The 12,559-nt window shown below is 44.5% G+C and overlaps 1 protein-coding gene across 5 annotated transcripts in view; it reads left to right on the top strand.

The window, feature by feature from the left end:
* LOC116942017 (sodium/potassium/calcium exchanger 2-like) overlaps positions 1-12,559 on the top strand; it is a 71,717-nt gene that overhangs the window by 32,300 nt on the left and 26,858 nt on the right. For 2 of the 5 annotated variants that reach the window (XM_076066866.1, XM_076066865.1), the window contains exons 3-5: positions 4,513-4,569; positions 10,850-10,964; positions 11,592-11,645. In XM_076066866.1, coding sequence (XP_075922981.1) covers positions 4,513-4,569; positions 10,850-10,964; positions 11,592-11,645 — 226 coding nt within the window. The remainder of the gene's footprint in view (positions 1-4,512; positions 4,570-10,849; positions 10,965-11,591; positions 11,646-12,559) is intronic. The other 3 variants (XM_076066869.1, XM_076066867.1, XM_076066868.1) reach the window with 2 other exon arrangements.

The following is a 12,559-nucleotide window of genomic DNA, read 5'->3' on the forward strand; positions in this document are numbered from 1 at the left end:
CTTTAATATTTTATCCATACTAACTATGTCGGGCAAAAGAAGAAAGTGGTCGGACGAATATGTACAACATGGATTCCCATGTATCACGGAACGTGATGGGAGTGAGCGTCCTATCTGCATGATTTGCAACGCCAAGTTGAGCAACTCTAGTCTTGCACCGGCAAAACTAAAGGAACACTTCTTGAAGCTGCATGGAGACGGGGAATACAAGAACACAACACTTGCTGAATTCAGGGTGAAAAGAGCCAGATTCGATGAAAGGGCCACTCTGCCTGCTCTTGGATTTGTACCTGTTAACAAACCGATCCTGACAGCATCGTACGAAGTTGCTTACCTGATCGCAAAGCAGGGCAAGCCACACACCATTGGTGAAACACTTGTGAAACCAGCTGCATTAAAGATGGCGAATCTGATACTCGGAACAGCGGCCGAAGGTAAATTATCCCAAATTCCCTTTTCAAATGACACCGTCAGTGACAGAATAGAAGACATGAGTAAAGACATCTTGGCTCAAGTAGTCGCGGATCTGATTTCAAGCCCGGCAAAATTCAGCCTTCAACTCGACGAAACCACAGACGTTTCTGATCTAAGCCAGCTTGCTGTTTTTGTACGCTATGTGAAAGACGACATGATAAAAGAAGAGTTTTTATTTTGTAAGCCTCTTACAACAACAACGAAGGCAGCCGATGTGAAGAAGCTTGTGGATGACTTCTTCAGAGACAACAATCTTTCATGGGATATGGTTTCTGCAGTTTGTACGGACGGAGCTCCAGTCATGCTGGGAAGAAAGTCTGGTTTTGGTGCGCTAGTAAAGGCCGATGCACCACACATCATTGTGGCGCATTGTATTCTGCACAGGCATGCGTTGGCAACAAAAACCTTACCTCCAAAAATGGCAGAAGTATTAAAAACTGTGGTGGAATGTGTGAACTATGTGCGAAAAAGTGCTCTGAGGCACCGCATCTTCAGTGAGCTGTGTAAAGAAATGGGCTCTGAATTTGAGGTACTTCTGCTCCATTCTAATATTCGGTGGTTATCCCGGGGACAGGTGCTGAATCGTGTTTTTGCCATGCGTGTGGAATTAGCCCTGTTTTTGCAAGAGCACCAATACTGCCATGCAGATTGCTTCAAAAATCCTGAGTTCATTCTCATTTTAGCGTACATGGCTGATATATTCGCAGCTCTCAATCATCTCAATCAGCAGATGCAGGGTAGGGTGGTGGAGTCAATATCATGGAAGCGGAAGAACACCTGAAGGCTTTTCAAAAAAAGCTACCGTTATGGAAACGACGAACAGAGAACAATAACTTCGCAAACTTCCCGCTTCTGGACGACTGTGCAAGTAAGATCGAAGATGTGTCTGGAATCGGAGATATTTCTGTATCCACGGAACTGAAGCAAACAATTGCCACGCACTTAGATGAGCTTGCAAAGTCTCTCGACGGATATTTCCCTACAAGAGAGTCATATCCAGCATGGGTGAGACATTTGCTGTTGAAACAGCAGATGTCAATGATGAATTCCTCGACGAAATCATTGAAATTCAGCAGAGCCAGGTTCAACAGCAACTCTTCAGAACAACAACGCTCTCAACGTTTTGGTGTCGACAAATGAACAAGTATCCAGTTATTGCTAAGAAAGCCCTGGATTTTTTTATACCATTTGTTACAACATATCTTTGTGAGCAATCCTTTTCGAGGATGCTGGACATAAAAACGAAGAAAAGGAACAGACTTTGCTGTGAAAATGACATGAGAGTGGCACTTGCCAAGGTGAAGCCACGCATATCTGAACTGATCTCTCAAAGGCAACAGCAGAAGTCACATTGATTTCCAGGTATGTAATTTGTTGTGAGTTTATGCATTGTGTTGGTTTTATTCTTTGAACAAGGTAATGTTCATGCACGGCTCATTTTGTGTACCAGTAAAAAACATATCTATGTCTTGAATTTGAAAAAAATCACATTTTATTTTTCACTAAAGAGGGGTTCGGTGAATGCGCATATGAAACTGGTGGGGTTCGGTACCTCCAACAAGGTTAAGAACCACTGTTATAGACGAAACAGAATTACATCTTAAGCGAATTCAACCCTGCGGTGACCTTTTGAGAGTTGGGGTTCATAAAAAAACTCAGCAGCGGGGGAGGGGACACAACATTAAACAAACTGAACCCTTGACGATAAGAGTTTGGAAAGAGGGGGGAAGGGGTCCGAACTTACAGCACCCCCCTTCAGCCCTTCCCCCAATGTTAGGCGGTTCAATTAAATTGCCACCGTGATCGTGAAAATTCATCAAAACGCTGGCGGGGATGGGGTGAGGGGCATGTGGGCAGCAGTAGTTAACTACCTCGCCTGGTATACAGGAGGTCGTAGGTTCAATCGTTACCCTGAGGATGCCTCCTGTATATTTGGAGTTTGCGTCTCTCTCTCTCCCCGTGGTCGCGTGTTCCGCTGCTTTTGTTCCTTCACATTTAGAATCACCGTGCGTTTCGAGTATTTGCGCTGCTGTACATTTCTACATGATAAGCCACTTCGTTGAGCTATCATTTGTGGCCAGATCGCCACTTGAAAAAGAACTACATAGCTCAGTGGACCTTACCTGGGGAAAGATAGAGTATCATAGTCGTAGTTACATAATTGCGAGCCCAAAATTCAATTTTTAGGCGCAATCTCCAAAACACGAAATGGCGAGCACGATGTGTACCGCGACGCATTTACTGCCACGACTGGCACTGCCCACTGCACAAGTGTGCCTTCCTCACTCGGGGACTTTAGGAATGGCCATCTCTCTTGCACTTAAACGCAGAACGTTTTGCTCGACTGTGCGTAAACCACTGTGTGCCGCTCGCTGTTGTGCGAGGTCGGGTTGACTAGCCCTGGAGGGCAATGTTTTTGCTTGCAAGAGACACCAAACATTCCTTTAAACCAGCTTTCATCTTGCCAATCATCGTAGCCTTTTCTGTCATAAATAGTGAAGAGGAATAAAGCATTACATGTCTTCCACACCCTTTCCCCCCCACCCACACCCACCAATTTCCATTTAATCAGCAAGACATAATACATTTATAATTTCTCTCTTTACGTTTATTAGTTTTGTTATTTATTTATTTAACCTCATGTAACATTCTTTAGCGATTTATATATTACCTTGTATAAAACTAATTATAGTCCTGAGTGGGTTGAGACTGGGTTTAAGTGATATTACATGCTAATATTATTTGACTGTCTTCAAAATGGATTACTCGGTCTAAGGGTGAGTCAATACATTCGAACATGCGATATTTTTTTAAGCCCTCATCATTCTCAGGCCCCAATTCCACAAACTCAATTTTAGCTCAATACCTCTTACTCAGTTCAGTTTACAAACGTCATATTCTTCGTGTGTGTGTGTCGGCGCGCTTGCCTGTGCATATGGGAGCGATATTGCAGTGGCGAGCGCACTGCGTTATGAACCCAGCGACCCGAGTTCGATTCCCGCCTAAGACCACCAACACCAGTGACGATTATCTGAACATGTGTTGGGCCTCCCCTAGAACAACTACGCCTCAAATGAGTGCCTGGTGCGATGTGTAAACATTGCCACGAGGGAGACAAAGGCGTCCGGGTGTAGTGCTGTGTCGGCCTTCAGATGTGCTTGCTAACAGCACTTGCCCCAATAGCCTGTTAAATTTATGCGGGGGATTTTTTTTTGTCGTTGAGTGTGCACAGAGTGAGTTGTGGAGGATTTTTTTGGTCGCTTAAAAGTTGGGGAAACTGTTTGGTCGCTGTGGTGTGATGTTTCATTAAAAAATAAACTTTGGGTGAATTTATTGCAAATTCTCCATATTCTGAAAGCTATGGTTTTCAAATCACCGGCTCATATTGTCTTGCACTATACTTCGTCATCATTATCATCAGCAGCCACTGAATAAAGGTCTCCCCACACCGTCGCCATACCTTAAAGTCCTGCAATGCTACAATCCATCTCACTCCTGCGTGTAAGCTGATCTCCATCTCTGAGGCAGTAATCCTTTTGGGCACGCTCCCTCCTTTGGCTGTTATTCTGTCACCAGTCTTGCCCATCGGCCATCAACTTTTTCGCGATATGCCCTGCCCAAGCCCCCATACTGGTTACGAACATTCCATTGTGCTTTTTAAGGTACTTTACAATGTTTACTCCCGCCGAAACAACACAATAATATGACACGGATTAGCATTTTAAGCAGCAGTCATTGAGCAGCATTAAATGAAAATTTGTTTTTGGGGTTGTCCAGCTATCAGTTGTATGCACAGAGGCACTGAAGTACGGAAATATATTGGCAGACATCATGGGGAGATTTCTCAGATGAAGCAAAACCCAGGACCTCTACCAACCACAGAGCATCTTGTTATCCACTCATGTGTGCGTGGTTTCATATTAATCCTTTTTTTAATAGAGTGATTAATGGCGCAATAAAAGTATGCGTGTGTGCTTTGGCATGCGCGTGTGCGTGTGTGCCTGCATGCACGTGGGTGTTTGTGGTCCATGCTAACAGGCCAGTGGCTGCTCATCGGACCCTCTTTCCGAGCCCACAGACACCACTCGTCTCAAGGTGAGGCGTCCATCACGAGCCTGTGGAACGAACAAGAATCTGTAACTACGGTAACAGCTCCTGTGTTTTGTAGGGGTCCTTTTTTAAATCTGTGGGATATTTGTAAATACGCCCACATGTGAAGCGAGTTAATATTTGCCCTTGAGGATCTTGTGCGCCGTACTTTAATGTCATCGTGGTGAACCTGAACATCAACATCGCAATTTAAAATTAACTTGGTACCCATTGTGGACGTCGGGAGATGTCACTCAACTGAGCCTGAGACGCACACAGTGACACCAACAGCCCTGGAAGAGTAAAGGTGATTGGGTGCGGTCTCATGATACTGTGAGTGCATCACCACCACCCCAAAAAAAGAAACGACCTTGCACTCGGTGCTTGCAATTATATTTACCCAAACAAATCATGAAAAATGCTGAACATGCCGTTTCTATAATTCTACGCGGCAGTTAAAGCAGTCGACATTCTGTATGCCTGAACTTTTAATGGCGCCTTTTAAAAAATTGCCTTCCGAGTCATTCGTAGCATTATACTAAGGCAGGATGGTGAGCAATCGTTACACAATCACTCAGTTTAACACGCAGGCTTTCGTAACCAATATCCATAATAAATGTTTTTTTTGGGTTAGATCACATAAAGCTAAATGTGTCGTTAAACCCACCACCACCCGACACAGCCAATGATTAAGGTTTGTCACGTAAACAAAATGTGCCAATTTGTTACTACGTCAGCACATTTACAATTTGAGTGTGCCGTTTCACTGGTGATTACAACCAGCTTCATCAGGCGATAGCCATAATTGTGAAGAAGTCTTCCTGTTTCGGTCTTAAACAGAGTAAAGGTGATATCATCACGTAAACATATCAGGTGCAAATGCCAGATCATGTTAATCTGAGAATATGCGGTATCTATTATTGGTTGGGTTATTCACAGTTAATCAACATACATAATGTGTGTACATTGATCTGAGAATAAGCAGATAATATGCAGTACCTATTATTGGCTGCTCACAGCCAATCATCACTCCTTTTGCTCGTAACTGTCCCCTGAGCTAGATTAGCTCATTAATTCTAAAACACTCAAAAAACATTTGGTCATAAAACTCAAGCAGAACCTTACGAGATAAAAACGAAATCTCTACTGCTCAGTTGGACTTTTACGGGTAAATATTTGAACTTCCTGCATAACGAGTGGCAGCGATATAATTTAGTAAATACACGTGGCTTTTACAAGGTGAGAGATGGTCACTGGTGTTTTCAAGGTCCCTCCATGGGTAAATTATTTTAATTAATCTGTGCATAACAAATAAGAGTGACCGTTTAACACTGAAATTGTACGTAGGCGGATAATGACCACTTGCGGAGCCAGTGGGGGTGGGGTGGCACGTGCCCCCCCAATGATCCGTTCGAAATCCCTAATTTAGATCGGATCATTGGGGTTTATTAGTGATAAATCGCCATTTTGCGACCCCCACTGCCACTGTGTAGCATATTATTACGTGCCAGGGACGCTATGAGATGATAGGACAATAGTCTGAGTCCATAATTGGCAATAAGTAACGGCAAAGCAGTTATAAGTGACTCAGAATTGTGCGCAGTTGCGTATACAGTCCACGACTTCCCTGAAGACATTCACTTTCAGCGAGCGTGATGCCAATCACACGTGGTTCGAATTCGACCCTCGATCGATGGCTGCGCCATCGCCGCACACGCGTCGAATAAAAAGCAAGGGACAAGTCCTTACTACTAACAACTCCTCTATCATTTTTCATTGCTGGAGGGTTTGCCCCCCCCCCCCCACCTGAAAATCCTGGCTCCGCCACCGATAATGACCACTATATTTGGGGGAGGGGCAGGGGTTCGCTTTGTCCCTCACATTAGGAATTACGGGTGCATATAATAAATTAATTAATTTGTAATCTTTATTGTAAACTGTTGAAAATAAATTAATAAATGCGCCCGGTTGGTGGGGGGCATTGCCCCCCTTCCCCTCAGGGACGACCCCCCCCCAAACTCCACCCATGCGTACACGCTGGAGGTCCAAGCAAAGCCACCACCTTTCTACTTATAGTTCCGAGTGAGAAGACAGAAGTGATATTGAGTTGATTTTATTTGTTACGCAGATGATCCCATTTAGCCAGTTTTCTGGAACTTTTACATGGCAGACCCGTGGTGTTGTGAGCACAGCAGCAGCAGCAACAAGACAAAAAGGTCAATATTGCAGAGAACGATTACAAAGTCCTTGAGGGATATGGCACAAGAAAGGAGGTATTTAAAGGTCGTAAACAAAACGCACGCGAGTCAAAAGCCAGTGCGAATGTAATAAGCGCAAGAGGCGCCAGAATAAGTGAGGTACAGGTGCAAGTAAGCTCTTTGTTTTGGTTTAATAGGAAATAAGATGGGGGGGTGGGAGAGGTAACCAAGCTGCAGATGAGTGGCCCTTAAGGTGTTACAGAAACGTGGAGCAGCAATGCAGAAATGTTTTTTTTTTTTAACCAAACTAAGTTTTAGCAAATGGGATTTTTAGTGGGAATGAGGAGGCATTTCTGAGGCTATGCGAGGGCGTTAGAGGAACTAAGTGGGCCTTTAGGTAATTGGCAGATTTGTTTAAGAGAACCTTTAGGATGAAGACAGCCAAGTGACGGTCCCTCTGGATATCCATGGGCGACAGATTTGAGTTAGTGTACCAGTTGTAACGATGAGTTCTATGGGGGGCAACGTCAAGGGAAAAACGAAGAGTGGAGTGGTACAATGGAACGAGACGTTTTAAGGTTAAGATGCTAGGCGGTAGATGGTGTCACTATCATCAAATATGGGCAAAATTGTGGCAGCATTTGTTTCTGTATTGGCTTTTCATGTCTATGGGAAACTGAAATTTGAGCTGACATTTGGTGCACCCCAAATCTTTCATGAATACAGGGTCACTTGGAGCTGATTAGTCCCTTTAGATTTTTTTCTTTATTCTGGTAACGCCTAACGCCACTGCTGTGTGCGACTGTCGTTGTTATAGTTTAGGAATGGCTCGGGGTCACACAAAAAAACAGCCACCGTCTCTTATTTGAAACGTGGGGTGGTGGTTGGCCTGGCTGCCGCTCTCCCCGCCTCGTGAATATACAAGTTGAACCCCACCAGGTGTTTGATTTTTGCAATAAGCGTCGCTCAATTGATTTATACCCCAAACGATTTATAGCCGAACTAAATAAACCTTGCCAACTTAAATGTGGGTAAGTAGGAAATAAACCGGAAGCCCATTATTACTGAATTAAATCATGGGCACGGATATTCACTTGCAATGTAATTAACAGAGTGGCTGGTAAGGCAGCCACATAGTCTTGCGGCTGCAGTAGAATTATGGTAAAGCTTGGGCATATCCTCACCAAAACATCACTCTTTAGGGAACCCAAAAACAATTTGTTTAGTCTCAGTTTGAAAGTAGTTATGCTCTGCTAAATGTCCAGCCTCCCCGTGGGGATGTCTTTCATTTCGAAAGATTTTGTTATTTTAAAATATGGCATATTTATGGGTCTCTCAAAGATTTATACATGTGGAAGATTATAAGATGGTCGTTAATGACCACTCTCGGGAAAGAAGGAGCACTCTGGCAATATCCGAAGGGTATTACTGTGTGTGTGGCTCAAAAAGACTTCCCATTGCGAAGTCACTCAGAGATACATGCACTTGCCTCTGCGCAATGTACCTACCCTAGAGCTCAATGCTTGCTGCGAGTTACTGTGGAGCATTATGGTCAAAAGCATATATAAGCAAAACTCAATTCTCAGTCTCCACATATACAGTGAGGGAAAAAAGTATTTGATCCCCTACTGATTTTGTACGTTTGCCCACTGACCAAGAAATGATCAATCTATAATTTGAATGATAGGTTTATTTGAACAGTGAGAGACAGAATAACAACAACAAAATGCAGAAAAACGCATGTCAAAAATGTTATAAATTGATTTGCATTTAAATGAGGGAAATAAGTATTTGACCCCCTCTCAATCAGAATGATTTCTGGCTCCCAGGTGTCTTTTATACAGATAACGAGCTGAGATTAGGAGCACACTCTTAAAGGGAGTGCTCCTAATCTCAGCTTGTTACCTGTATAAAAGGCACCTGTCCACAGAAGCAATCAATCAATCAGATTCCAAACTCTCCACCATGGTCAAGACCAAAGAGCTCTCCAAGGATGTCAGGGACAAGATTGTAGACCTACACAAGGCTGTAATGGGCTACAAGACCATTGCCAAGCAGCTTGGTGAGAAGGTGACAACAGTGCGATTATTCGCAAATGGAAGAAACACAAAAGAACTGTCAATCTCCCTCGGCCTGGGGCTCCATGCAAGATCTCACCTCGTGGAGTTGCAATGATCATGAGAACGGTGAGGAATCAGCCCAGAACTACACGGGAGGATCTTGTCAATGATCTCAAGGCAACTGGGACCATAGTCACCAAGAAAACAATTGGTAACACACTACGCCGTGAAGGACTGAAATCCTGCAGCGCCCGCAAGGTCCCCCTGCTCAAGAAAGCACATATACATGCCCGTCTGAAGTTTGCCAATGAACATCTGAATGATTCAGAGGACAACTGGGTGAAAATGTTGTGGTAAGATGAGACCAAAATGGAGCTCTTTGGCATCAACTCAACTCGCCGTGTTTGGAGGAGGAGGAGGAATGCTGCCTATGACCCCAAGAACACCATCCCCACCGTCAAACATGGAGGTGGAAACATTATGCTTTGGGGGTGTTTTTCTGCTAAGGGGACAGGGCAACTTCACCGCATCAAAGGGACGATGGACAGGGCCATGTACTGTCAAATCTTGGGTGAGAACCTCCTTCCCTCAGCCAGGGCATTGAAATTGAGTCGTGGATGGGTATTCCAGCATGACAATGACCCAAAACACACGGCCAAGGCAACAAAGGAGTGGCTCAAGAAGAAGCACATTAAGGTCCTGGAGTGGCCTAGCCAGTCTCCAGACCTTAATCCCATAGAAAATTTGTGGAAGGAGCTGAAGGTTCGAGTTGCCAAACGTCAGCCTCGGAACCTTAATGACTTGGAGAAGATCTGCAAAGAGGAGTGGGACAAAATTCCTCCTGAGATGTGTGCAAACCTGGTGGCCAATTACAAGAAACGTCTGACCTCTGTGATTGCCAACAAGGGTTTTGCCACCAAGCACTGAGTCATGTTTTGCAGAGGGGTCAAATACTTATTTCCCTCATTAAAATGCAAATCAATTTATAACATTTTTGACATGCGTTTTTCTGGATTTTGTTGTTGTTATTCTGTCTCTCACTGTTCAAATAAACCTACCATTAAAATTATAGACTGATCATTTCTTTGTCAGTGGGCAAACGTACAAAATCAGCAGGGGATCAAATACTTTTTTTCCCTCACTGTATGTAAATAAAACATGTCTTCAGTCCATCGTCCTCTTGGCTTTCTAGACTAAAATTATCCATCTATATACATTTAACAATCCTGGCTCTGCTGATGAGACCCAGACGGTTAAAACAGGCCCAGAGTTTGCTTGCTGATATATGAATTTACCTATAATGCTCCAAAGCCACTCACAGCGAGTGTTTATAAAATTGCTTTTTGAGCTGAACAGGGCCCCATAGTTTAGATGGAATATTGTTTCCAAAAACATTTGGTAACCCAACATTTGTTTAATTAGCCATATCTGTTTTGAGGTGTTGCTTTTGTCTTCAGTATTATTATGATTCATCAATGTGGGGAGTAGAACAGTTGTGCAGCGACACAAGCACTGTGCTATGAACTCGCTCGAACCCGAGTTGGATTCCCAGCCATGGCTAACATCAGTGGCGATATCTGAACCGGTCCTGAGCACCTCCCTTTACCATCCTGCACTGACCAGCATGGTGAAGTATGGTCAACACAACCCCCATGACTACTCACACAGCATTGGAGGAGGCCTTCATACAGCAGTGGATGAACCCTAATTCTGATTTACCGTTAAACAATAATGCATTACCATTAAACTCTCTGTCGTACCCAGCAGTAGAAATGGGTGGACCACAGTCAGTCGATCTGCAGGTCACGTGTTGTGAGGTTACAGCGTGGTGGATACTCCCATCTCTTCCAGGATGTCTGGCCAGCGTGGAAGAGTAGACCAAATACACTCTAGAGAGCAGCTCTCCAGAGCTCCCTCTTCATGGAGGGCCTTCTGCCAGCAGAGGCAGGGCTTGCATCTTTATGTTAGCAAACAGACGACTGACTTCATTCTGAATGACGTGCGCGCGCGTTGTGTGTGGATGTGCAGCAGGGGAAGAGCCGAAAGAAGCGCAGCGACGAGGCAAACACGGTGCGCTACAGCAAGATGATGAGGAACAGCCTCTTCCAGCTCATGATGTACACGCTGGACCCTCTGGGCGATGGTGAGGTGCCCAAGCGGGCCACGACGACAGCTCGCACACACTTCGCCCTCAGAGCGTCCGTGGCCGTGCCGGGCTAACTTCACGGAGTGGCTAGACACACACACACAAAAACACACAGACCGGACGCACGTCGTGTGTGTGTGTTCTCGCTTCTCAAATCCCCCCGCAAGCACAAAATACGCAGGTTCAAGAGTGCAAGCCGACAAAGAAGCTCGTGTGTTAAAAATTAGCAGTGTGTACCGAAGTATAAAAACTACGCAAGTTGCCACGTTGACATGTCATTACTTTTTTTTTTAGGTGCTTCAGCCAACAGAGGACTTGTGTTCTATGTGTCTGTCACGCTTCACCCCATCCATGCATTCGGTCACCCTTTGTCTGTGCGTTTCCCTGTCTGTCTGTCTGTTCGACAAAGCTTTAGGATTACGTCTGTATGCATGTATGTTGAACTTCTTTCGCACCCGTACGTAGCCAACCGTGCTACGCACGCAAAGACGGGGGGTTAATACTGTGCCGACCCTCGATGCACAACCGCAGCCGTGAACGTGGCCTCGGGCCAAGCTGTGTTACGTGCCGGGAGCGCACGTGCCCTTTGAGAACCTTTAGCTTTGCCATGTGTCATCGTTACAGAAATCCGAGGGACCGCCGCCAATGAGAAGTTCTATGACTCAATCGCAAAAGAAGGTAATTGCAGGCGCATTCTGCCAGCTGCATGACATTCGGAAGGTCCATTAAAGATCAGCCCCCCCCCCCTTCCATCACGGTGCCAGTACCTACCTCCTAAATAGGCACAGCATGTGCGCAAATGTCACTGTAAATACTCAAATAGACTTAACAAATGTGTTTTTGAGTCGGATGTGCCCCCACCTTTGCATGAACATGCTATTTTTTTTACCGATTTTGGACAGGGATCCGCTTTTTGTGCGCGTCCATAGCTTACCGCAACTTAGCGCAAATGTTTTTTGCCGAACTTAACAAATCAAAAGGTTCGTCTCCTCGTTGCCTACTATATGCATACACGCATGTGTGTGTGTCTATATACACACACGTGTATGCTGCATTCATGTCCTTGTGGTGGACAACTGTACATGTGTACGTGTAAAAATTATGACTTCTTGTTGCCATTCACTGTGATGATGTTTCTGAGCATCCTCGGGTTTAATTTCACTCCTTTCCAACGCTGCAGGGTTTCCGCCTGTTCCCACTCATTCACGTGAACGCGTTTGACATTTTTTTTGCCCCATTAGGTTCTGTATGGAAATGTCTAAAAATGTGCTCTGCCTGCGTTTGATCCCCCCAGTGAGTGTTCACGTGCAGAGGTGTGAATAGTTGTGCGCTTTTGGAGGGCTTTTGCTTTATGTTCCCAAATCTCCCGTCTTTCCATCTTATTCCTATTATTTGCTATTACAAATATTATTATTATTACGATTTGAGCGGTTGGAAATGTCTTCCTGGTATGTTTATTTTATGCATTGTGTTTATGAGTTTCACGTTCATGTCTTTCATTTGTTTCATTTTCTTTTTAGATTTCTGTTTATGTTTTTCAAAACCACTAACATCAAACATTACCAAAAGGTATGTGTTATCTTCTAACGTTT

This window comes from Petromyzon marinus, chromosome 13 (genome assembly GCF_048934315.1).
Source record: "Petromyzon marinus isolate PM22_M1 ecotype Great Lakes invasive population chromosome 13, UKy_Petmar_22M1.pri1.0, whole genome shotgun sequence".
NCBI classification, from domain to species: domain Eukaryota; kingdom Metazoa; phylum Chordata; class Hyperoartia; order Petromyzontiformes; family Petromyzontidae; genus Petromyzon; species Petromyzon marinus.